This window comes from Alternaria alternata (genome assembly GCF_001642055.1).
Source record: "Alternaria alternata strain SRC1lrK2f unplaced genomic scaffold CC77scaffold_37, whole genome shotgun sequence".
NCBI lineage: Eukaryota > Fungi > Ascomycota > Dothideomycetes > Pleosporales > Pleosporaceae > Alternaria > Alternaria alternata.
In genome coordinates, this window is record NW_017306226.1 from 210,723 (window position 1) to 235,803 (window position 25,081).

A 25,081-nucleotide genomic window follows, 5' to 3' on the forward strand; every position below is an offset into this window, starting at 1 on the left:
GTGGGGTCGTTAAGGACCGCTATTCCGGCTCACAGCCTTTGCATCTCACAACGTCGTGACTCTCATGCTCTGCCATTACTCATTACACTATACACACAGCACGCCAAAAAATATGACTCCAAGGTCGCTGAGTCAACTCTGACTCTCAGAAGAACAAGCCAATCGCCGTTCACTGCGAACATGGTACAATGCATCAAAGGCCACACATACACGCATTCCCAACAGCACTGCGCCTCCATCCAACCTGGACTAGATTGCACTCATCTCCTCGTCGCGTCGATGGCAACGTCTTCAACCCGTTGACGCCCATCGCACAAGTCCACACGCCGCCCAGGGAAGGTATACGCTAGAAGAACAGAAAACAAATAAGCATCAGCTAGCCCTACGAGCCGCGCTTACCTTCACCCAAATCCATGTTCGGGGTTTTGACCAACCTTCCGCTTGCCGAGACTCGCTTTTGCAGTCGTGCGTCCCGTTCACGCGCCCGTTCTGATGGAGAGCTGCCGTTGCCTGCCATGATAGGCGGCAAGGACGGCAGTTTTTCTACGTTGGGTGGGGGCTGACTTCCCACCATAGGTGCTGGACGTTTGCCCGCACGTTGCTCTGTCTTGAAGTCAAGATAGCTTCGTGCCGAGTGCCCAAGCGGGATGGGTGCAGGCAGCATCGGTAATTCTGCGCCGTTTTGCAACAGTAGCTCAGCGACGGGGAAGGCTTTGCGGGTAGGCTGTGCTGTGCCTGGGCGAGTGGCTGAGCCTGGAGAGCTTGCAGGTGATGCTGTCGCTGAAGGCGATGCTGGGTCGGCGGCTGCAAGCGCGAGAAATACTGCGTGTGTGCCTCGTGACCGATCGCGCGCATTGGCATTCGCTCGGAGTGCCAGCGCGTAGAGTACGTTCTGGATGTCGTTTTTCTTAACCGACGCTAACAGCGTCTCCTCTGGATTTGCATAGTGTGACATGTTTGGTGTTATGGGTGCCACGAATGCCCGATCAGCATACTTTGACGTGATGAAGTGCAGCCTTTGCTCTCTTGTCGACATTGGCCCTGGCTTCAGCCCTGGGTCTAGCCTTGCTTCCCAGATAGCATTGCTGATGCGGTTGCCGACCTTGAGCAGTATCTCGATGATATCGGGAGTAAAGGACGTAACGTCCAACGTTAAAGAGCGGACCTTTGTGATGTGCGTGCCTAGTGACCGATGGATACCACTGCACTCAATACAGATGATGATGCCGAGATTGATGGAAACCCAATCAACTTTGATCTCAGTACCGCAATCCGCGCACATCTTGTTGCCAGCATCCGCATCTCGTACTTGCTTGAGCAGCTTGCCTTCGTCGCCAAACGTCTCTTCTCGTCGGTAACCGCCAGGCCGATCGCCCACTGTAGCATGTCGCGCGGGTGCCTTGGAGCCGTATGTGTTGCGATGGCTTGACATTGATGGACTCTTGCCGGTAAGCACTGACGCGATGTCGCGATGTGTTTGTCCAGGCAGCGAGTCGGTTGATGGCCGGTCGGGCTTTCCTGCTGCCTCAACGGCTGTCTGCAAAGCATTGTTGACTGCACTGATCCATGACTTCATGTCTTCTTCGTTGGTTGCCTGATACACTCGAGTGTATTGTGGGGTGATGACTTCGAAACAAAACCGACGGTCCGCGTTACGCGCTTCCCTTACCGAAGCCATGCGAAGGTCGATTGGCTCCATATGGAGCTCCAGACTTTGCTTCCAGTTGGTATACTCTGAGAGTCTGCCCTGATCAAGCACGATCCAGAATCTGGACATTGTCAGCATCGTTCATTCAGTTTCGACAAAATGTACTCACTTGTGCCAGGCTTGCTTGTTCAAGCCCTTGGGATCCACATGGCTTCCAGGCCTGCTCAGTGCCCACAAAAGACCTTCTTTGCGATGTGCGCCTGAACCAGCTTCGGCCATTGCAGCAGGATCCTTTTCTTCAAGGTCTCTGATTCCTTTGAACTTGTCCGGCTGTGACGCCACCATGGCTAGAGTCGCTTTGGTAGCCTCAGGGCTTTGTGGTAATGCTATTGAGGAGGGAATGCTTGTAGATGAGATAGTCTGAGGAGGCATGACTGTACTCTGGAACATGGGCACAAGGCTACCCTTGCGGCCAGGAGGCGGCTCTGGGTCGGATCTTGACATTGTCCGGGGTACGCTACTCGATGATGCCGCGGGAGAAGTGAGCGAAGGCGCAGGCACATCGTCGAAAGTCTTCTTGATCGTCTCGAGTGCTCGCCTCTTCTCCTCTCTTTCGGTCCTCTGAATCTGAAACTCCTTGTCTGCTTCTTTCACCTCGCAACTCAGGGCCTCTAGATGTGGCAACATGGTCTCGATCTTCTTTGCAGTCTCTAGGTAGCGCTTGGCCTGGGCATCGGCATATCGCGTGAGATGGGAGAGGACTTCTTGATCTTTCCGGCCCCCGTGCAGATCCTGCATAAAGGACGAGTAGTCGAAGCGCTTCAGTTCGAAGTTCCGCCTCTTTGCTTGGTATTTGGAATCGGTCTCTGCGCGTTTCTTCTCTTTCAGTGAGTCCTGTCGTTGCCCAAGGTATCTTCCCAGATACTGGTAGTAGTCCTTGCTCTCCTCCTCAAAGTCTTTCCGCTTTGTCTCGGCCTGCTTGATGTCGATGTTGTAAAGCTTGTATATGGGATCAATAATGAGTTTTTGAATGTTGGTGGTGTTTGACTTTTCGTATCCCAGGATCTCCTTGGCAATCTTGTCGAAGTAGTGATCAATAGCCGGCTGCACTGCGTTTGCATTGGACGACGAGGCTTCTCTGAGTGCGTCCATGAGGTCGGCCATGGCATTGTTGCATGCCACTTGAGCTTCCATGGCTGACTCGGCGCGTTTGAGAACCTTCTTCCATCTTGTGCGCATGTTGCCCGTCTTCTGTTCGAGCGACTTCATCGTGGCGCGGAATAGCGGCCCATCGTCGGTCTGACTGAGATCCTCGCCCGGACGCGACACGTCGAGCTTCACCGGCGCACTCCCGCTTGACAGAGTGGTCGTCTGGCTTGGTATGAGGCCCAGGCTATGCTCGGGAATGGGCTCACAGATTGGCGATCTCGGGGGTATGTTGTCCCACTCGCGGTCTTCGCCCGCGGAGTCGCTCACTCGTGACTCTATCGATTGTGCCGAGGGCACGCGCAGTCGGGGAGGGACGCCAAGTTCAAGGCGCGGTGAAGGCGACTTTGGGCTCTGCAGCTGGCGCGCCGTGTCTGGAGTGGTCAGCGGGCATGTTGGGGATGGAACGGGGGTGAGGATACGGACTCTGGACCCAGAATGTAAAGCTCGCCAGCGTCTCGAGCCGGTGTGCGCGCTGGTCATACTCGACAAACTAGAGGATATCAGCAGGCGCGGCTACAGAGAGGGGATGGTATACACACACTGCAGCTTGTGCGCCAGCCCCCACCACGCGACTCTGGGGTGCGGGGCGGCGTCCATTTCCACGACCACTGGAACTGAACCGACGAATGGCCGCCGGTGGAGTAGTCGCCGACCAGCTCGACCTGAGGGTTCTTGTGGAGGTTGGGGTTGGCGTGGAACTCGCGCGTGACGAGGTTGTCCAGGTCCTTTGAGCTCGGGGCGAAGATAAAGGTCAAGCCATTGATGTTGGTGTCGACCAGGCCGGTGGGGGCGACGTGGGAGGCGGTGCTGGCGCTGTAGCTGGTGGGAACTGCGAGGTGCTGGCGCAGGATGAAGGTGAAGTTGAAGGTCAGTTCCTCGTCGTTGGGCAGGCGCAGGAGGAAGGCTGGGGGGCCGTCCTGGTGGTGGGCTGGCTCGGGGTCCTGGATGTACTCGACGACGCTGTCGTCGCCAAAGTCGCGCCTGGCAGCATAGCGGGTGGCGGGGAAGGCATTGGGCGAGATGTTGAGAAGCGTGCGGTTGCGGGCATTGGTGATGTTGAGCGAGGCCACCGAGACTGGGGGGTCGTGTTAGCAGAGCGCGGCCGAGGCAATGGTCGAGGGGGACAAGGGACAGGCGCAAGTCGAAGCTTACATCGAGTCTGGTCGCGCAGATAGAGGTCGCCTGCATCGCTGGACTTGCTGTGAACTGCACCCATGCCCGCTAGCAGCAGCCCGTCGAGGACGAGGTCTCGGGCGACGACGAGGAGAGGGGCCGACGGGTCGTGTGCAGCGAGGGCGGGTTCTGCATGGATGACGGGCGCGGGCAGACGAGACTACGGGTATACGATATGGGGTGGATATGGGGTAGATATGTCGGGTAGGATACAACGTTACAGAAGCGTAGTGCAGTAGACAAAGCAGCCCATGCCGCCTAGGTAAACGTTCCCGTCCCTGCATTTGGGCCCCGCTTCTTTAGTGCATTCCGTCCCCATTGCAAAAGCCGCATGTACCACCGCCGCCTCAAAACTTGTCCACAGTACATCCAACATGCCGTTGCGCATCCCCACGCTGCGCCATGCTCTGCGCCAGCCCCTCGTCAACCCCCGCGCTACCCAACGCCGCTTTGCCCGCGTCCAGGATGTGCGCTTTCTCGTCACACACGACTCCCAGGAGCGCATCCTCGCCAAGTACAAGGAGAAGCTCGAGCACAAGGCGCGCGAAAAGGGCCTCAAGGACCTCGACGAGCTCAAGGAGCAGTACAAGGACAAGATCGAGGAGCTGAGGAAGCAGGCCATTGTGCCCGGCGCAACCGGTCCATTGACGCCGCCACCAGAAACAACCACAACCACAGCTACAACCCCACAATCCCAACACCAACAGCAACCAAAGAGCCCTTGGCCGTCGCCTCCTCCGCCGCCCTCTGCTTCAGGCTCTCCCTCCGCGCCCCCGCCAGGCGTCAAGACGCTCAATTCCTTCCTCGACCTCGACAAAGTCAAGACTCTCCCCGAGAAAGAAGTCCAGGCCCTGTGGCGCCTACGGCACGCTGCCAATCCACAGAGCGTCCATTTCGCTGTTCCGGCCACGACCTTTGCCCAACTCCTCCGCAGCGCAAAGCAACACCCCTCCTTCGTGCTCCCCGTCCCCCGCGAGATACCCGCCGATGCCTCGTCCGCGTCACCGGAACAGCCCCAGACGCAGCAGGCTGCCGAGCTACACTATCTACAGTTCTCCCACCCGCACCTTGACACCACCACGCTGATGTTCACAACGCTGGCAGAATTCAAGCTGAGAGGCGAGTTCGCGAGTCCGCACACCACCATCACATTCCACCAGGAGCTCGCCGAGAGCCACAACCTGGTTCTGGGCCAGGGCCTGGTCATCGAGAACAGAGGCGTGAGCGTTGACGAGGCCAGATGGCTCGTCATGTGCATGCAGAAGTTCTACGTGCAGACGGAAGAGGGCAAGGGACGCAGCGAACTGCTCAACATGTTCACTCGTGGAGACAGCGCATTTCAGGTAGAGCGACTGATTGATGAGGCCGAGAAGATATTGTAATTCTACATGCCGCCCATCTACCCTCGGAGCGGGAGCACATGCTGCACTAGACACGTCTGCCTGCAGAGTGGACATTCGGGCTTTTCCCGCGCCCAGTCCCCTATACACGTCCAACAGAAGACATGCCCACACGTCGTCACACTCGGATCCTTCATCTCTTCCAGGCAAAGCGTGCATTTCCGATTGCCACCACCAATCCATCCCATTGTCTCCTCGTTCTCCAGCTCATATCTTGCTTTTTCCAACGCAGGTGTGTGTGTCCACTTTTGTACGTCCGATGGCGCCGCTGTAGGGAGGGCAGATGCCGCGTCGAACAGCAACGCGTTGTTGGCGCTGTAGGCATTGGGGTCCAGGGAGACTTCCGCACCGCCACCTACAATGGCTGACGTGCCTTGCGGATGGCCACCACCCGCCGCCGCCGTCGACGATGTGACAGTATTGTGTAAATGTAGATATGCCTGTACCGCCATTTGTAACACTAGTAGCACACCCAGGACTTCGTAGCCAGCGCGGTTATCGCCCTCGGGCACCTGTCGCGTGAAGATGTATCTTAGGCCCCATATGCGCTTCGAGAGGTGGTAGTAACTCCCGGAAAAGTAGAATGTCGCCAGAGAGAGGGCGTAGACGGGCGACGGCGACGTGATGGTATCGAGGTTTTCGAGTATGTAGTTCTGCAGGCGCATACCAAGAGGCCGTCCTATCCGTGCTTTGCTCCCATTCTCCTGTGCCTCTTGCTGTGCTCGTGCTTGCTGTCGCGCGTACCATCGCAGATTCGCCTCGAGTTTTGCGCGCACTCTTCGTCTAAAGGCTGGCAATGCTCTTCCAAGCAGATATGGCCCCAATATGCAGCTTAGTATGTATCCCGCTCTCCGTCCCAGAGCCGGCAGTCGTCCGCTTTCGCTCTCCACCTGAACAATATCTGTGTATTCTTCGCCTAGTGTCCGGTTTCCTATCAGTGTGGTGAGACCGAGATAGAGTAGCTCTCCGAGGACTCGCGTCTCGGATGCGTACGTGTGCGCGATGCGCGCGCCATAGAGCTTGCGCAAGAGTGTCGATAGCTGGTCCAGCAGCACACCAGAGAAGTAGGCGTCTTTCTGGTGTGACCGGATGATGTCAGGGGAAGCGGCGAAGGGGTAGGCGTAGCGTGTTGGAGAGGCCATGTTCATGTCTATGTTGTTGCAGCGTGCTGAAGAGGCCGTGTTCATGTGTCACTTCACTACCGGTAGTTCAGAATGCCTCGGTTCCGCGCAAAGCGATGCGCGCCCCCTTGCTCGTCCCGCAAAAGCATCTACACCCTGACGACACGAAACCGCATCTGACTCGAACTGTGCCAACGTGTCATTTCTGCCTTCTCATAACTTCTATCCATATATACTCTTGACGCCTTGCGACGCGTTTGCAGCGCGATATCGCATCCTTCATACATACTCTCCATCCCAATATAGCAATGACGCTTATTCCTGCCTGTCATCATGGTTAAAAAGTACCACGCTGTGACTCGAGGCAAAAGGCCTGGCTTGTACAACTCCTTTGAAGAGGCACAGCAGCAAGTCATCGGCTTTCCAGGCTCCAAGGTCAAGACGTTCCCTAACCTGAAGTTCGCCGTAGAGCATATGCTCGACGTCGGCCGTGTACCAGATGACGACATACGAGTATTCAATCGCGCCTTTATAAAGCAGGGCAGCTTCATACCGCAGCCGTCTAATTCGTTTAAGCAATAATTTGGCCTATTTGCAAGCTCCCAAGGGCTCAACCGGAAAAGAAAGAATGAAGCCTGTGTCGATGCGATTCGCGACGAGATTATATATCATTACCTTCCCGAAGGCCTCCATTATCGGCAAGTGAACCATCCCAGGGGCCAAATTCGCCTGGATGATGGCCAAAAGTTACTCATATACCAAAGAGTGTGTGAACAGACAGGGAAGAGGGCACACAGCCTCATCCAAGAGTGTATAGACGAACTAAAAGATCCACCGTACGTCAACATTCTAGATTTCGTTGATGTGTTCCGTACGGGAGAAACAATCAGAACCTTCTCGGATCCACTCATCTTCCGCGACTACACAAGGGAAAACCCAATTTATCTAAAATACGCAAAGAAGAGCGAATTCTTATGCCCTTTTCTGCAGGATTTGCAGGAATTGCGACGACTACCGTCTAAACCACGCCGAGACCGTCAGGTCAATGGTTCGCGGCAAGAATCTAGGGCGCGGAAAGATTCAGCTTTGCTTCTATCACCTCGTCCTGGGAACAAGTTCGTCAAACCAGAAATGTCCAACGACTCACACATGGTTCCTCCCGTCGGCAATTACCAATCCAGTCTTGATCACCCTCCATTGAGCCCACCACTATCGGAGTCTGGCTCAGAAAAACCCTCTACCAACGTCAAAATTGAGCCTACTTCTTCTGTAATGCCGGCTCAAGTGCTAGACGATATTGGTGCATCTCTCGAAGACGACAAAGAGATAGCCACTCAACTCTTACAGCAGCCTTCAAAAGCGGAAGTCGGACAGGATATACCAGAGGATATGTTCCAAGACGATGAGGAAATTTCCACTCAACTCTCACAACAGCCCTCAAAAGCGGAAGTCGGAGAGGATATATCGGAGGATATGTTGGAGTATATGATCCAAGACGATAAGGAAATTTCCACTCAGTTGACGCAGGAATGGCACATTACAGGCCCGGAAGAAAGTTCACGCACTAAGACAACTGGCAAAAGAAAGCAGAGCCTGGCTTCTGATTTGACCCACACAGTCAAGCGTGCAGGCAAGATGCTTAAGACACACAGGTGAAGCTCTGTTCCAGCCATGTCATCGTGTCGATCGCAACCAAACGACCTTGCAACGAACATAACAGACGCAGGCGTCGTCCGCGAATATTACTTTCTCGAGAACTTTCACCTGTATTATTAATCTTGTCATCAATTTTATTTCTGTATACAACATGTACACTGAGACCCAGTGAAGATATGATGATCACGCATGTAGAATAAATCATTCGGAGATTCTTCTGTACACATGTTCCACGGGTATGTCTGCTAGGATGTGATTACAATGGCATGGATCATCGACGCACGACTGGGTCACCATGACGTTCACTTTCAAAAGCTAAAAAACAAATAAGAAGAGAAGACGGGTGATTGTAAGAGACAATATGAAAAGTGATTTGAAGATCAATTCTGTCAACGATAGCATATGTCCGCGAAGAGCATTGATACATCTGCATTGAACACAGACATAGAGCATTTGCGACGATAGGGGTTTACAGCGGAGTGAACTGTGAGTCCTTCATGCTTGCCATGAAAACTGAAAAGATCGATGTTCTCGTCGCCGCACTAAGACGTCGCGGTGGAGATGGAAGTGGAGTTTCAATCGCAGCTCACACTATCTCAACTTTACTTTTTTGTTTTTGCCTCCAAGTCGCTCGTTGTATTCAGCGACCAAATCCGCCGCACCCTCAAGATCTTCTTCGGGAAGCCAATCGTGACTATCTTCATATCCATCCCATTTGACGAGGTAGTACTTCTTCCTATCCTCCTGAAAGTGATTAACGATGGCTTCAACCACGTACTCTTCTGCGCCCTCTGCATCTTCCTCGTCTTTCGTGCTATACTCAAGTGAATGGCTGTCTGACGACACTGTGTGCATGTGTATAGTATCGTTGTCCACGTCGTCATTGGATTCGTGATGCGGCGGCGGATGTGCAGGTATAGTGTCATCTGAGTTAGACACTGTAGTCGACGACTGATCAAAGAGAAGCGGTGTGTGTAGAAGCATGTCGTCTGAGGTGTTGGACAGAGGCTTTGCATCGCGGCTAGCCCGGGCTAGGCCCACGTCCTTATTCGGATCCGAAAGCCCTGTATGTCCCTGCTGAGGAAGAGAAGTAGAAAGTCTCGTTGGTATTGATGATACAGGCAGGGCGCTGTTGGCAACAAAGGCTGAACGGGCCACACCGGAAGATGTCTGAATTGGCTGTCTAGTGTAGTCGGTTAGGCAATGAGTCTCGCTGTCCACCAACTCTTCATGTGTCTCATCCTCAAGCTGCCGAGAATCGAATACCAGATCTCTCGTTCTTCTCCTACCTCTTCCGCGACTTCTTCTGAGCCTACCTCTAGCTCTTGTGGGCAAAATGACAGGAAGTTCCAGCCCACTGAGCATACGACTTCCTCTGTTGTTGCTTGGTAGCTTTGTATTCTTATGCAGTTGTCGACGTGCTAGATCCTCAGCTTCTGTGCGTATCGCGACTGCCTCGGCCTCTGCCTCGAGTCTGAACTGCTCTGTTTCATAGCGCTCCAGTTCGGCCGGAGACACGTACTGCATGATACGTGTAAAGTCCACATCCTCAACCTCCGTGCGATCAATGCTATCATGTCTGTTTTCAGGTTGGCTGATGTGTGTTATCTCTACAGCGTATCGCTCTCGCTTTATAGCATCCTCGGTCTGCCGACGGTAGAGTATTCGTGTTCGCGCATTCGGTATGGGGCAGTCGTCAGGAAGCCGTGCGGTAACGATTGCAGGCTCCTTGCGAACGCGCCATAGCTGTTCGTAGACTTCAGCGCCAGGTGTGTATGATTCCCACTCCCACTGCGATACAACTTAGCGATGTTTCCCGCGACTTGGCTGTATCGTACTATCTGTGTCTTGCCTCTACCCAGTCCTTTGCCGCGTCGGAAGCCGCGACCACCCCTGGGTTCTCTATCCAACATGCCCCCTTTTTTGTAAATGCGTAGAGCAGTAAGTACCGACGGTTAGGTACTGTGCAAATGCGAAGGTTGCCACATGTATAGGTGTCCGTCATAACGAGCGTTGCGCAGTGGGCATGGGGCGCGTATTGCGTCGCGAAACCGCGGCCAGTTGTTTCCCTCCGTTCAACGGGGCTTATGTCAGCCAAACTTGGAGTGCAACCCGTATAACCCGCCACTCGAGCAATACTTCCATCTCTACTACACGCTCAATGTAATGAATTGAAAGGCAATTGAGCAGGGACGGAACATCGTTGGATGGTAACCTTAATGTAGTGTACGTCGCCTCACAAACGCTCTCGCATGAGTCTGCGTTACCTCGCGAATCTCTCTCATCCTTGAGCACTCCCACCTCGTACTTGAACCCAAAAGCAGACAACTTTGACTCTCTTACCTTCTACTCCACTTCAGTTTTATTTCTGCTCTACTCTCATTTGCTCTACGTCTATTGATCCTTTTACCTTTACATCCTAATGCTTCGTGAGGGACAACCTGAGCGACCATTGGGGGCTCAAGATGAGGAGCGACATTGCATTAGCAATTCGCCGTTCGTGCTAACAGCTTGGTAGAAGCTCAGGCAGCAGCAGATGCCTAGGCGAAGGCAGATGCTTGGGTGAAGGTAGGTGCTCATGCGACAGCTGAGGCGCCTCCCATGATTCCAGTCCCCCTTTCGTTTAGCAAGTCCTTTGGTAAGTCGTTTGTCATTCCAGCGTACCATCTGGCACAGATATCAGTGGCTAAGTCAGCCCTGGCGATGACCAAGCATTGTTCATGGGCAAAACTTAGACACTAGTGAGTTTAGAGTGATCAGTCAGCAACCCTCAGCAGCACTAACGGCCACGGCCTCAGGACATATTAAGAACAACTGAAGCGTCGTCTGTAAATCCTTACGGCGCTCAAAATGTCTAATCCCATGCTTGGTTGCCAGATTGCTCCGCAGTATCACCACGGATATGACTCCAGCTCGTCCAACGAGTCAGACATTGGAGAGCATGTGCTCACAACAACCGACTCCGCTCGCGTACAGCAGCAGGCCGCCCCCTTCGAGCGCGAGACGAACCACGCCATCAACTCTGCTTTAGTAAGGCCGACGGTACTACAGCGTGACCGCACGAAGAGCAGCCGCCGAATCGAATTCGATCAGAAGCCTGTTGGATTCTTCCACTCGTCCATGGCTGGTGTCAGACTACACGTCATCAAACTCTGGCTCCGCACCAACCTGATCCTCGCCGTCGCCATCATGATTTTCTTGTGTCTCTTTTGGGGTGCTTTGTTCCGTCAGAAGGCGAATGTTACAAACCTGAGCGTCTGGGTTGTCGACTTCGACGGTCAACCGCCTTATACAGAAATCACACCTTTCGTCGGTCCATTCGTTACTCAGGCCATTCGCAACATCGTTGATGACGGTGGTGTGGTGCCGGGTTATACTTTTGCTCCACCCGGGGACTTTGACAACGATCCACTCAAAGTACGAGACAGTGTTTACGACTTCCACGCCTGGGCAGCCGTCGTGATCAACCCCAATGCAACAGCAATGCTCGAGGCTGCAGTGAGGCAGGGCAACACGAGTTACGATCCGTTGGGCGCTTGCCAGATCACTTATAACTCTGCGCGTGATCAGACTACGTTCTCGACTTATATCGTACCCAGTATGAACACGCTCCAAAAGCGTGTCGTGACTGATTTCGGTCGCGCGTGGATCGCACATCTCCTCGAGAACAACGTTTCAGTTATCGACATGCACGTCGACGTTTCGCCCCAAGCTCTTACCCCGGGCATCGAATTCACAGTCTATGATCTGCGTCCCTTTGGACCACCTATCGCGACACCCGCGGTCAGTATAGGCCTGATCTACTTAAGTTAGTGATTTCCTCGTAAAAACAACACTCGAAACATACGCTGACTCAATCGACGATATCTAGTCATCATCTCCTTTTTCAGCTTTACGTTCTTTCTACCCATTCATCTAAAGTACCTCACACCTAGAGGTCATCCACCGCTGCACTTCTACCAGCTCATCGTGTGGCGCTACGTTGCAACTGTCGCATCTTACTTTCTGCTTTCACTCGTCTATTCTTTCGTCAGCCTCGCCTTTCTCATGCCTATGGACCGGCCCAAAGCAGCCCACGATCAACCTGCCGATAATCCCAACGCATACGGCAGCGGCACCTTCTTGGTATATTGGATGGGCAACTGGATCGGTATGATCGCGTTTGGTTTGGCCAGCGAGAATATGGCTATGCTTCTGGGAACTCCTTGGACAGCCTTGTGGTTGATTTTCTGGGTTATCAGCAATGTAGCAACTGGCTTCTACGCCCTTGAGCTAGCTCCAGGCTTTTATCGCTGGGGTTATGGATGGCCTATGCACAACGTCGTAGAGCTCACACGATCCATCTTGTTCGATCTACATCCGCGCGTCGGCTTAAATTTTGGCATTCTATTCGCTTGGGTTATGGCAGATACTGTCCTTTTCCCACTCTGCTGCTATTATATGAGATGGAATACAGCGCGAGTCAAGAAGAATTCAGCCAAGGTTGAGGCGGACTGGCATGCAAAAATGACCAAGGAGAGAGAACAGCCTGGTTTGCTAGCAAGGGTCACTACTTTAGGTGACAAGAAGGGCTGATAGTTCAAGCACGGTTTCCAGAGCAATAAGTAAGCAAGGCATAACTTTCTCGAACGTGGCACACAAGTCTTTCCACGATGACAAAGGTTGAGAATCTCACTGATCTGTAGATCGTATGAAGCACATGTGTTAGTTTCGGCAGGAAGGGGCGTTTCTGTGAATAACATCACCTTGTAGAAATAGGAAGAAGAAAGACAGCAGCAGATTCAGAGCCTAGGTGGAAAGGAACAGAAGAAAAGAGTAAAGAGCGGAAAGTCTAAAAAGAACTTAACTAGATCTACCATCACTATACTTTTGCCTTCCAGTCCCAGCCCACCAGAGATACCCTGGTAGCCAGTAGTAGACAGCCTCCAACGATGAACGACATACCCGCCCAGACATTTGCGTACGTATAACTACCGTTGTGACTTTGGATGAGGGCGCCAGCTAGCGGTGGCCCTGTGAAACTTGACACGCTCACGACGGTAAAAGCCATTCCCATCCTCACACCTGACTTTTTCAGGTCCTTCTCACGGCTCATACTGCCGATCACGGCCGGCCAAAGTGCCTGTATAACGGCGCTTCCACTTCCGTATATGACAGCAAATACGTACAAGGTAGCTATGGACTTGATCCCAATCCATGCGAACATCATGACACCACAGATGAAAGCGAAAGGTATAAGAACGTTGAGGCCCCCAATCTTATCAGCATAATACGTAGGTAATAGGCGAAAGACAAACCCCATGCAAACCTGCACGAGAAGCAGGTTGATACTCTGCTGGTAACTGGCGCCAAGGACATTCCGCGCGTAACTCCCAATGTAGAAGAAAGCGAAATATAAGCCCCAGAAACTGAAAAAGGCGCCAGCGCAGTACAGTGCATAGGGTAATTCCTTGAAGCTTGCCCAATCCACTAGCGGGCCAGTCTTCCTAGGTGGGAGCCGTGTACGATACAAGGCAATGGTAATGGCGTTCATGAGCAGCATAATGAAGCCAATGATACGTATAGTCCACGGGAAGCCTAAGCTAGGCAAGCATTGTTGCACAATAACTGGGAAGATGACACCGCCAGTGCAGGATCCGAGCGCTGTGAAGCCGAGCGCAAAGGCACGACGCTTGACAAAGTAGGTAGATACCAGGGCCATCGAAGGGCAAAACTGCAGCCCGTTTGCAATGCCTAGACACACGCCCTGGGAGAGAAAGACGTGCCACACGCTTTTGCTCTCGGCCAACGTGAAGATGCCAAGTATCTGGAAGCATGCGCCAGCGATATAAACTGGGCGGAAGAGACCAGCATCCGTAGCACGGCCTGTAAAAGTACCAAGGAAGAAAAGCAGGAAGACCTGGAGGGAACCAATCCATGATATCGTCGAAGGCGAGATTCCGAGTGTGTTTTCGTAGTACGTTTGGTATACGCCGAATGATGTAAAGAAACCAAAGGTGGTTAAAATTGTCAGGTGGGTGCAGAGGACCTGGATCCAAGCTGTGAGGCCACCGTCAGGAGCTGGACCGGGATCAAGCGATGCTGCCGAGCGGCGCGAGAGCATGCGTGTAAGAGCAGGTTGATGTGACTTAACCTGCGGATTTTGCGCTGCTTGATTTTCGGCTCCGACGTCCAATGTGGCTTCTTGTATCTCGACGTCGTGCGCGCTCGGCCATGTCTGTAGGTTGCGCTGCACATCATCTACAGTCTTTGTGGTGGGATGGTCTTCCCGGTCTGCATGCTTTTCTGCGTCGACACTTCGGTCCGTCATTGTAACTTGCTATTCGTGATTACAAGCAAGCATAAAGAACGAGACAGGTTCGAAGCGGCATTGCACGTCGCGATGGGCAGAGATTGCAAAGGGTGACGGTTGATTTTGTTGAGCACGTCACGGAAATAAGGAAACAGCACATCATTGCCCCATGCAGCGAATTGCGAGACTACCGCTAAACTACCTAGGTACAAAGACGAAGTGGCTGACTTGATTTTCCAACAATGGGAAGCCGTAGCGACCACGCCACAACAGTCCTTCGCCTATGATATCTCGTACAGCCTTATGGGCCCTTGATGAGAAGTACATTGTTCGAGGTGCAGCGAAACATAAATGGGAATCGGAATTTAGGTTTCGACACGGGACAGGATTTGAGAACGACAAGATCAACACCGACAGACCAGTTTCCATACGACGTCTTGAAAACCTATTCCTGGCTTTCGAGAGCTATTCCATCTACTTCGGTTTGCTTGAATTATCCTCTCAGGGTTTGCTGACGCGCAAGTTGATGTCTGGTGTCACAACAACTTGCGTTTGTCCGATTATGCTTGTGTGTACTTTAATGAAGGACCTTTGTATGTTCATCTATGACGGACTTGCCACTACCGCTATTTCAAGTGACCAACCAGGCTATACGACACAGCTCACGGTATGGCTGAGCAAAACTGTATGTGTGTATCGTTTATCTCAATTCACGGCCATTGTAGCAACTAAGACGCATGACTGATATATCACACAGCCCGGAAGCGCGCTCGCGTCGATGGCACACCACCTCCTGCTGGGCTTTATCCTGATCATCAAGGTCGTCCTGGCATTCCAAACGACGCCTCGTCAGAATTGCTTGGACCTCCTCCAGCATACAGCCCTGCGCCTGATTATCGGTCTACGGCACCTTCGACTCCTCTTGTCCGGCCTTTCCATCGAACTGAACCTTCACAAGCATCTGCTGCTGGCTCACCTACAGGTCTCCAAGATCATGGATACCAGAATCCAATCGAAGCATATTCACGGAGACCGCCAGAAAATTCTCCTCCTGATCATCATCGGCCGCGATCATCCCATCAGGATGCACAAATACCTCGTAGGCTTCGACCTCACCAAAGTCCTGTAATACCACCTCAGCAACAGTCTGCCCCTCCATCTGGGCCTCAGGAAAGACCAGCTCCAAGCTTGGACGATAATAATGTTGGGTGCAGTCGAATGGAAAGGTCAACAGGTTGCATCAACTCAAGCAGACTCACCAACTGCACAGGCTGCGTCAACTCCAGTCGGCTCGATGACTGTACTGATTGCGTCAATTCTAGTCGTTGTACTAACTCTACGGATTTGGTGGACTGCTCGAGATGCAATGATTGTCGGTCATGTGTTGGTTGCTCTAACTGTAGTGGTCTTGTCGACGAAATCGGAGTTCGTAACAAACACGCCTGATCCTGAGATACTCCGCATTCCCGCGATCTTTGTTCGAAGAATTCCAAAACGATAGACAGCGGGCCTAATGGCGTCATCTAGATGCGCCACCAAAGGAATATCTGTTATACCTTCGAGCCACAATGTGTAATTAGTTCAGGCGCTAGGGCCTAAACAATCTTAACAAGTTTCCAATCGGTAAATCATATATCAGGTTGATGTTGAAGGGCGCCTTATCGGTACCAATGGCCTTTCAAGCTTATCATACCTATGCATGTCAGAAATGACGTCGTGGCTGCATGCCCTTCCCGTCACGTCCCCTCACCTATAAACTGGGGAACAAGTTATGCATATCCATACGTCTTTTCCTCCTAAAGCTACTTCGTAGTCTTATTGAACTCTTATTCTCTCATTGTAAGCCCAGAAAGTACGTTCAACATGGGTTGTGGTGAATCGTCACTCCGCGCAGTACCTTCCTCGGGCTCTGGCGACGGTAATCATAATAACACCAACTGTACTGGCTGCAAGGACTGTAAGTTTGTAGCATGCTTCGAAAAACTTCAAGTCTAACTCCACATCAACGATTGTAGGCCGAAACTGTACAGATTGCAAAGGTACGCCCTCAGCAATGGCGTTTCCATAATTCCATGATCCCACGCCCCATACGCCGCACGTTATGGCGTGATCAACCTACTCTTGCCCTCATGATCAGTACATCTTGGGATTTGAGTGCGGCTTATCTACTCAGACTGCTCATATTGTAAGAACTGTATCGATTGTAGCAAGGACACGTCGTGCCACAATTGTATCGGTTGCAAAAGTATGGGCTTTTCCATGCCACCTTCTTGGAAATCATCTGTCTCTTCGGTCACCTTGACCAATTCCTGCTATCAAACACCTCCTACAACCGCGGACTAATTTGCGTACAGACTGTACTGGGTGTCGTAATTGTACGCGCTGTAAAGACTCTACATACTGTCAGAATTGCACGGATTGCGAAAGTAGCAGTTACTGCCAGAATTGCACCGGCTGCGATAATTGTGAGGGATGTCGCAATTGTACTGACTGTACCGACTGCATAAAGTACGTAGCATCATATGCGCCTGCTCAGTGAGACCAGGGATTGGAATGGCGCAGAGAAGGCTGACAGTTATAGTTGTACTAACTGTACTGATTGTACCGGACTGAAGAACGCACACAACCAAACAGGTGTGCATAAATGATTGGGATCGATGATAGAAGTTTGAAACAAATGGCTGTGATTTGTAGTGTGTTATGTGCGTGACAGATAGTTTTCATGTTTTCCAATCAGAAAATGCGATGCAATCGATACTTGGGTTCAAGCAGCTCACACGTTTAATTCTCATTCCCGTGTTGCCCTTGTCAGTATAGGGACTCATCGTATTCAGCAAAGATATACGAGGTATGGCTCTGACTAAGAATGGTTGTCTTCAAGGGACTACGGCCGACTAATTGTTCCATATTATACGTCCACATTGTGAAGTTGCCCGAACATACAACGTTGTGCCTCGCTCAGTGTATTACATTGTTCCCACATACTGCGACTCTGGTTGGAATTAAAATACTTCGTCTGGCGTCTTCCTCTCTGAGCCTGGAGATTCTGTTGTCACCGATCACGTTGGAACATGAAATTACTGAAGGGTTTGATAGGGAAGGATCATCGACAAAAAATGCCTGGAGCGTTAGACGACGACCTTGTGCCACGTCTGGTGCCAAAACCCGATAAGCGCAAGAAAAAGGATAGAGTGATTCCAAAGCCGCTGGCCTGGTATATACCTATCGAGATATTCCCTGAACCAGAACTTCCCAATATCATCCTTTGGCCACCGAAACCACCAGAAAGTGGACCCAAAGTAGAAGATATCTTGTTCGAACGTTCAGGGTCCGTTTTCATCTTGCGCAGGCCATGAGCCGATGTCCGCTTCAAAGTACATCGCGCCTAGGCGACGGGTAAGTTCATCTGCCCGAGCAACATGGAAAAAGCAAACAATTCGAGGATGTTGCAGAAGCTTTTGGAAAGAAAAAGGTCACAGCAAACCCTAAATGCCAGGACGTTGATCTGCAGCATGCGTCTCGATTATACCATAGCATCTACATAGTCGGAATGTATAACTGACTAGTGACTTAAATGAAAGCTTGAGGCTTTCTGGTTACCCTTTTCGAGAGGCGTCAGACTGAATTAAACTTCCACTAACTTCGATATCAATTCTAATCATCGGAAGCTCCGCTGTTATAGGACTCGTCTTACTCAGCTTTCCTATTTCACTAAAAGATCTCATCTGTTCCAGATAGCCTAGTGTAATGGAATACAAAATTTCCTCTTGACGCGTAGTGTCCCCATGTTGTTGCTGCTTGTTAGCTCTGCATGCTTTAGGTACTAGTTGCCTTGATGGACCTTCGTCGAAAAGCATATATTTCCTGCAACAATCCCGTCCAGTCAGCCATACGAGAGTGCTAAGAATCAAGGGAATCATACCGCATACGCAATCACGTCGTCAAGCCGCTCTGGCTCTGGCCAATTGCTAGTCATCCTTGAAAGTTGCTTCCATATCATCAGACTGTTCCCTTCTCGCTCGCATTATCAGGACTATACGTAATTGGGATTATGCGTGCATACATAGTCTCCGCTGTATAATCATGTTAGAAGTCACCACCGAGATCGAACGCCCAGAAGTCAGGGAATGACCAGCCACTCATATCGACCTGCATATCCTGCAGCACATCAAAGGTCCCGTTCATATCTTTAGCACCATCGGCAAGATTAAGGTTCATGTCAAGCCTGTCTAGCGAGGTGGGAGCCGCACTTTCGGCATTCCCAATCGTAGATCCCGTTTCTCTTGTGGTACTCATAGTAGAGCGAAGAGAAGAGGCTAAACTGTTAGTGGGGTCTTGCTGTAGAGCTAGCACCCTGAAAGCCAACGTTGTGAATAAGTCCAGAGTTTTTCGGCATCTCGATAGTATGTCATCGCTTGCGTTGTTGATGTATGCTATGGAAGTGGCAGGCGAAGGAGGAGGGGGCAGCATGCCTACTGCAGCAGACATACTATACGGATAGAGCAAAAAAAGATTAGCAAATGTCTCATATGAATGCTCTGCGATGGTACGTACAGCCAGCACTCCATATATCCCGTACCAAGTCGAAAGACTTTGACTTCGAAGATCTGTCTCGTACGTTCCAGGATATCGATTGAAGATGTGCACAGTGTTCTTGCAAGAAAGGGATCTTGTGGCAATATCGCGAGGTCCAAATCCATTCGTGAGTCTGGGCCAACTGAACGATTTGGAAGAGTAAGATCCGCAAAATGTGTATGATGGTCTACATCCTGAGTCTCAGTCTCTGCTGTATAGGACGTGAACGATTTGATCTTTCGACGAGCACAATTGTGGTATACGATTTGAGAAAGTGCCAGACCGACCCTGATCACATCGTTCCGGAAGTTGTGAAGTGCCAGGATACCTCTCGATATCAGGCAATCGTGCATTGCCAATAACGAGCTGCAGGTATCCACGCACGTCGTGAAAGAATGCAGATAGCGATCGTTTGTGTGAGCCAGTTTTGCGTACGGCTTATGTAGCAACAAAAGATACTGACGCAGTTGCAAACGAAGAAGCGTAGAAGGCACAAGCGCGCTATCGTCATTCCAAACGGGGAGGATCGCCAATGCAGAACGGATCTGCGCATCGTAGTGCAGTACGTCGGTGTAACGGAGGACACTAGAAGGTGTATTCAGCAGCTGCGTGAGATGAATACGAAGTGGAAGTGATTTTAGAGTCATTGCAAGGTATGATGCTGACGTGAAGTATTCAGTGGGCTGACCTAACGGCACGTGTTGTGTGTCTGGTGAGAAAGCTTCATCGGCAAGATTCGCAGGCGCAGGAGTGTCGAAGTACAGTCCGGTAAGTCCAGATTGAAACCCGCTCTCGATGGAAGATTGGAGCTCCATTTCCATGACAGTGACCCACAGTCGCTTCTTCATTTGCTCATCGAAAGGTGAGATTTTCCCATGCCCGACCAGACACGGATCACGATGCATACCGGATGTAATGGAGAGTCGAAGTAAGTCTCCCGATGCTATCCAGTCTTGCTTCAGTCGGACACAATTGACACGCTTAGCAAGCAGCGACAAGCAATGTAATTGGAAGAAAGACAAAGTAACCCGCTTGCGGGGCTGCTCGCCGATCCAGGCATCACATATATCGATGAGTTCAAGGGCTGCTTGCCGGTCTGCAGTCGTGTCGCCAATGAAGACGTCATCTTTTGGGGCGAGACACTTTGAGATGGCAACAAGCAAGAGAAGTAAGACGGCAAAGCTGACTGAGCTCTTTTTGTCTTGATCTGATTCCCAGAATATGCGGTACTCTTTCCAGAAAGATGGCTCGTGTAGAATCCTGTAGCTCGTTTCCCAGGTCTGAAAATAGAGAGCGACTTGTGCATCGACCGTACTCTTCGCAGGGAGGACAGCGAAGACTTCCAGGTCGATGTCGGAATATCTGGCGATCTTGGCCTTTGCGGACTTTTTCCTCTGGTCGCGGAAGGTTTTGAAGTCAGTTTTGACGCGCATAATAGAGTGGTCAACAGTCAAGGCTTCCCGTGTAAATGCCTGCAGCTCGTAATTCTTGATGATGGTCAGCCGCTGGTACACGGACATCAGGGTCTGGGCATGTGAAATATACCATAGAGATCATGCTCATAATACTCGTTGCGCCGTTGAAGTGAGATTTGAAACCTTTGCCTCTGAACATGATTTCTTCTTTGATCTCGGGCTCATCAGGGACAACGGCCTCGAATCGCGAGGGGTTTCTGGTGTCGTCCCTTGTGGCAAGCTTGTGCTCCAACATCGCTATCCGTCTCTCTTGGGTTCTGAGCTTCCATTGCAATGCATCTGGCGAGTCCGAGGAAGGGTTGCTATCAGCTGGCCGCTCGGCGAGGGCAATCGATGCAGCGCCCGCGTCAGAGTGGGACTCTTCAAGCAGCCGAGGATCGTATGTACACTCGTGGCCTCTGCCAGTCTTTTGGCATCGGCCACACACTGGAAACACGCGATCACACTTCATTTTGCGGTTGCGACACGCGTAGCACGACAACACTTTGCGCTTTTTGCTGGTGCGTCGCTGAGACGAGCCATCCTGACCTTCTGTGGAGTTGAGAACTTCTGGAGAATTATCGCGAGACCTATCGCTGATCCACTCGGCACCCGGAGCGGACATGGTGAATGATGGATGGTAACTATGACGTGCGATGATGGGCGTGGCAGGTGCTGTCGGTGGATCAATGATCCCAACGCATTGTCTCATGAATCAGACGCCCCGCAAAAATGTCCCGAGAACTCCTGAGCCTATCACAGAACTAGCGCAGAGCTATAGCTTCTTGACTAATCACAGTTGATTACATAACCTTTGGTGTCGGACTTAATTTCGGGAGTTGAGCACAGGGGCGCGAAATCCAGTTCGCAGTGCCATCTATGAACACCAACCACATTCTTGCACTTTGGCTCGACGTACCATTCACCCATCCAGTCATGGTGCAGCACCGCCATCATTGATGCGCCCGTACTCTGATTCGCCGGCAGTTCGGTTCTGCCCCGTGCATAGAGATTTCTCCGAGTCGAAAGCGGGGAATCCCAGTCGTCTCTCACCACCAGTCTCGTGGCCGTCTTCTCATCTACTCGCCGGAAGGACCGTTGCGTCGTTAAAATTCCCTCAATATCACACGTATTACCGATTTCCAATAGACAGCATTTTCCATAATCACTTCGTCGTCCACGCAGCGACCCACTGCTGGGCGGCGACATCACGACCCATCAAGGGTTCAGACATATAACACGGCATTCGCTCTACGATGCGTTATAGTCACTCTGAATCTGCCATCGGCTTGGTTTCGTCGTGTCAGTTCCGAATTACTAGGCGCCCAGCGCATGGCATTGAGCTTCGATGTGCTTCGTATGCTTAGCCGGACGGGCAACCGATGGGGTGGCATCGCACCCTCCGTCGGATCAATATTACCAGCTCTCACAGCGAGATTCCGTGGCTTACCCCTCCAGTTATATTACACCGAGATTGTTCTGTGGATCCGTAAGGGTCGGTGTAACAGCAAGTGGTGTTTCCAATCCACTTGTGCTGCCTGCAGCCGTGGTAAGATATTCCCTGACATCAATGTAGATTTGTCTCTAAACGATGGTGAATGGCGCTACATTACTAGCTGGTGGACAAACCACCGAACCACCAATCGCTGCATACAACGCGTGTCATCTGCTAGTTAGCATTTCATCAATTCAAAGTCAAAATATACAGCATATACAACAAAGTGCGAATGGAATCAACCGGGCAACAGGACTTAAAAGACGACTGACACTGTGCGTTCCACAGTTTGTATGCATATTCTGTGAACCCAGCGCACCACGACACAGAAATTCCAAAGCCTGTACTCTCCATCATGTATCAGTACTTCGTCCTTGCCGCCGCTCTACTCCAAGTGGGCCATGGGCAGCTCGTTGGTACGCAGCAAACAGAAACCCATCCCGGGATGACATGGCAGTCTTGCACTGCGAAGGGTAGCTGCACAAACAAGAATGGCAAGATTGTCATCGATGCTAATTGGCGATGGCTCCACAAGAAAGAAGGGTAATGTTCGATGATAACTGGCGCAAACTTCGTTGCTGACGGAAGACTAGTTACGATAACTGCTATACAGGCAATGAATGGGATGCGACGGCCTGTCCAGACAACAAAGCATGTGCTGCTAACTGTGCCGTCGACGGTGCCGATTACAGTGGCACATATGGCATTACCGCTGGCAGTAACTCTTTGAAGTTGAAGTTCATCACCAAGGGCTCTTATTCGACGAACATCGGTTCTCGAACATACCTGATGAAGGACGACACTACTTATGAGGTAAGCGAGTCATTCGTACATGCGATCATAGGCTAAACCAAGTTTGAACAGATGTTCAAGTTTACAGGAAACCAAGAGTTTACTTTCGACGTTGATGTGTCGAACCTGCCATGTGGCTTCAATGGTGCCTTGTACTTCGTTTCCATGGATGCAGACGGCGGATTGAAGAAATACTCGACTAACAAAGCCGGCGCCAAGTATGGCACAGGGTATTGCGATGCCCAGTGTCCACGGGATCTGAAGTTCATCAATGGCGAGGTAAGTCCCAATCGGTCCTAGCGTTTTGCTTCGGATGCTCAGACATACGCAGGGTAATGTTGAGGGCTGGAAGCCATCTTCCAACGATGCAAATGCAGGTGTTGGAGGCCACGGTTCGTGCTGCGCAGAGATGGATATCTGGGAAGCGAACTCTGTCAGCACGGCAGTTACCCCACACTCATGTTCCACAATCGAACAATCTCGTTGCGACGGAGACGGTTGCGGCGGTACGTATTCTGCCGACCGTTACGCTGGTGTATGCGATCCGGACGGCTGCGACTTCAACAGCTATCGCATGGGTGTCAAAGATTTCTATGGCAAGGGCAAGACTGTGGACACGTCAAAGAAATTCACCGTGGTCACACAATTCATCGGCACTGGCGACGCCATGGAGATCAAGCGCTTCTATGTCCAAAACGGCAAAACTATTGCGCAGCCTGCATCTGCCGTCCCTGGCGTAGAGGGCAACTCTATCACAACTAAGTTCTGCGACCAGCAGAAGGCCGTTTTCGGAGACACATACACATTCAAAGACAAAGGCGGTATGGCGAACATGGCAAAGGCTCTTGCCAACGGCATGGTCCTTGTGATGAGTCTGTGGGACGACCATTACAGCAACATGCTCTGGCTTGACTCGACGTATCCCACAGACAAGAACCCAGACACCGATCTAGGTACTGGCAGGGGAGAGTGCGAGACATCAAGCGGCGTACCAGCAGATGTCGAGAGCCAACACGCTGATGCTACGGTTGTCTATAGTAACATCAAGTTTGGACCGCTGAACTCGACTTTTGGTTAACGGAATCGTAATGAACTTTGGAAGGTAGGGGGCTGAGACAGAAGGGACGAAGACGGGTATGGTCCTGTTGACATAGCTAGTCTTCATAGTGAGAATCAATCCCTCAGCAGTGTAATACGATGAAGTGTCCTTGCAGATGCACATTCAAAAAATGGAACATAGCCCTAGTGAAGCGTACTTGACGGACGCCAATGAAGAACGATGGCATCACGCTATACGACTGGAGCGTCTTTGGCATATCTTGTCTAATCTTAGGCGCCAGCGTTCCCATCGTACAGTAGTACGGTGAGGTACTGTACGGTGATACGACGTACGTAAGCCGTACGTAGGAGACCTCTTATTGGTCCGTACAGTATCTGTAGGGGGTGAAGTTTTGGGAGCCGTAGTACAGCGTACAGCCTAGAGTTATCGGATTTTGGCTAAGGATCGCCGTAAGGCCGAAAAAACAGCGTAGAAGTCCTATACAGCTAATTTCTTAGTGTTGCAATTGCTGTAGGCGTACCTGTATCTAAAAAGAAGCAAAAAGAGAGGGTTGTAACCTAATCTAAACAAAAAAGACTCTTCTATAGTAGTTCTAACTACACCTAAGAGAGGCTTATTAAAGCCAGGACAAGTCCCTATTAGTAACCGCACTACGCTATTATAGGTGTAGTTAACAGAGACAGCAAAGTCTCTATTTACAACAGCGTGTATATATACCTGCGCTGCGGAGGTCCTTATAGGTTGTATAATAGGATATAGCTAGTTTACGCAGTATATAACCTTGCCCTTAGCGTACGACAGGTCCTTAATAAAGCAGTACAGCTATCGCGAGGTGTATCTAGCTTTCTGTAGTGTTGTAGGTTGCCTGTAGCTTATTTAGCAGCTTCTTATTACTTATTATTAAGATATTGCGTAATAGAAGCAACAACAACACTATAAAGAGCTAGATACACCTCGCAATAGCTGTACAGGGTGTATTAGCTTATAAACAAAACTTAAAACCTTATAGGTATTATAGGTATTGTAAGAAGTTTCGTTTTAGTAACTAAGTATTGCGGTGGCTAAGAGGTAGCTAGGATAATAAGCTTGTTAATATATAAGCTTCTCCCTAAGCTTTATATTATTAGTATTATTATTTAAATATATCTTAACTTAGAAGCTAGGTACAGGGTACTCTTTTAACGCTGTTAGGCGACTCTTCTGCGT

At 51.0% G+C, this 25,081-nt stretch overlaps 11 protein-coding genes across 11 annotated transcripts; 5 read left to right on the forward strand and 6 right to left on the reverse strand.

Moving 5' to 3' along the window:
* Positions 1-382: 382 nt before the first annotated feature.
* On the reverse strand, positions 383-4,073 carry CC77DRAFT_950047 (centaurin-beta-2; the record flags this gene model as incomplete). The annotated part of the gene is made up of 5 exons (XM_018535294.1): positions 383-1,769; positions 1,818-3,228; positions 3,281-3,347; positions 3,397-3,932; positions 4,010-4,073. The coding sequence occupies 5 exons, from the start codon at positions 4,071-4,073 to the stop codon at positions 383-385; spliced, it is 3,465 nt and encodes a 1,154-aa protein (XP_018379318.1).
* A 211-nt stretch (positions 4,074-4,284) lies between these two features.
* Positions 4,285-5,488, forward strand: CC77DRAFT_591175 (ATP11-domain-containing protein). The gene has a single exon (XM_018532386.1). It carries the CDS (start codon positions 4,405-4,407, stop codon positions 5,410-5,412), a length of 1,008 nt encoding a protein of 335 aa, XP_018379319.1. The 5' UTR covers positions 4,285-4,404; the 3' UTR covers positions 5,413-5,488.
* On the reverse strand, positions 5,430-6,572 carry CC77DRAFT_1036055 (hypothetical protein; the record flags this gene model as incomplete). The annotated part of the gene is made up of 1 exon (XM_018526984.1): positions 5,430-6,572. The coding sequence occupies one exon, from the start codon at positions 6,570-6,572 to the stop codon at positions 5,430-5,432; it is 1,143 nt and encodes a 380-aa protein (XP_018379320.1).
* A 128-nt stretch (positions 6,573-6,700) lies between these two features.
* On the forward strand, positions 6,701-8,207 carry CC77DRAFT_1100445 (hypothetical protein; the record flags this gene model as incomplete). The annotated part of the gene is made up of 2 exons (XM_018530069.1): positions 6,701-7,120; positions 7,175-8,207. The coding sequence occupies exons 1-2, from the start codon at positions 6,885-6,887 to the stop codon at positions 8,205-8,207; spliced, it is 1,269 nt and encodes a 422-aa protein (XP_018379321.1). The 5' UTR covers positions 6,701-6,884.
* Positions 8,208-9,136: 929 nt separating this feature from the next.
* Positions 9,137-10,393, reverse strand: CC77DRAFT_591087 (hypothetical protein). The gene is made up of 3 exons (XM_018532385.1): positions 10,046-10,393; positions 9,524-9,998; positions 9,137-9,390 (listed from the first exon to the last, which is right to left on the reverse strand). The coding sequence occupies exons 1-3, from the start codon at positions 10,118-10,120 to the stop codon at positions 9,239-9,241; spliced, it is 702 nt and encodes a 233-aa protein (XP_018379322.1). The 5' UTR covers positions 10,121-10,393; the 3' UTR covers positions 9,137-9,238.
* A 369-nt stretch (positions 10,394-10,762) lies between these two features.
* Positions 10,763-12,782, forward strand: CC77DRAFT_1100447 (hypothetical protein; the record flags this gene model as incomplete). The annotated part of the gene is made up of 3 exons (XM_018530070.1): positions 10,763-10,845; positions 11,006-12,015; positions 12,079-12,782. The coding sequence occupies exons 2-3, from the start codon at positions 11,058-11,060 to the stop codon at positions 12,780-12,782; spliced, it is 1,662 nt and encodes a 553-aa protein (XP_018379323.1). The 5' UTR covers positions 10,763-10,845; positions 11,006-11,057.
* A 251-nt stretch (positions 12,783-13,033) lies between these two features.
* Positions 13,034-14,633, reverse strand: CC77DRAFT_1026314 (MFS general substrate transporter). The gene has a single exon (XM_018526235.1). It carries the CDS (start codon positions 14,515-14,517, stop codon positions 13,069-13,071), a length of 1,449 nt encoding a protein of 482 aa, XP_018379324.1. The 5' UTR covers positions 14,518-14,633; the 3' UTR covers positions 13,034-13,068.
* A 180-nt stretch (positions 14,634-14,813) lies between these two features.
* On the forward strand, positions 14,814-16,154 carry CC77DRAFT_1100449 (hypothetical protein). Its single transcript, XM_018530071.1, has 2 exons — positions 14,814-15,184; positions 15,257-16,154. Exons 1-2 carry the CDS (start codon positions 15,169-15,171, stop codon positions 15,943-15,945), a joined length of 705 nt encoding a protein of 234 aa, XP_018379325.1. The 5' UTR covers positions 14,814-15,168; the 3' UTR covers positions 15,946-16,154.
* Positions 16,155-16,303: 149 nt separating this feature from the next.
* Positions 16,304-17,278, reverse strand: CC77DRAFT_1026316 (hypothetical protein). Its single transcript, XM_018526236.1, has 4 exons — positions 17,081-17,278; positions 16,854-17,007; positions 16,515-16,538; positions 16,304-16,456 (listed from the first exon to the last, which is right to left on the reverse strand). Exons 1-4 carry the CDS (start codon positions 17,139-17,141, stop codon positions 16,381-16,383), a joined length of 315 nt encoding a protein of 104 aa, XP_018379326.1. The 5' UTR covers positions 17,142-17,278; the 3' UTR covers positions 16,304-16,380.
* A 1,307-nt stretch (positions 17,279-18,585) lies between these two features.
* Positions 18,586-21,153, reverse strand: CC77DRAFT_1067533 (hypothetical protein; the record flags this gene model as incomplete). Its single annotated transcript, XM_018529005.1, has 3 exons — positions 18,586-18,988; positions 19,054-20,561; positions 20,620-21,153. 3 exons carry the CDS (start codon positions 21,151-21,153, stop codon positions 18,586-18,588), a joined length of 2,445 nt encoding a protein of 814 aa, XP_018379327.1.
* Positions 21,154-22,468: 1,315 nt separating this feature from the next.
* CC77DRAFT_950076 (exoglucanase) lies at positions 22,469-23,893 on the forward strand (the record flags this gene model as incomplete). The annotated part of the gene is made up of 4 exons (XM_018535296.1): positions 22,469-22,566; positions 22,617-22,836; positions 22,888-23,094; positions 23,147-23,893. The coding sequence occupies 4 exons, from the start codon at positions 22,469-22,471 to the stop codon at positions 23,891-23,893; spliced, it is 1,272 nt and encodes a 423-aa protein (XP_018379328.1).
* Positions 23,894-25,081: the final 1,188 nt, after the last annotated feature.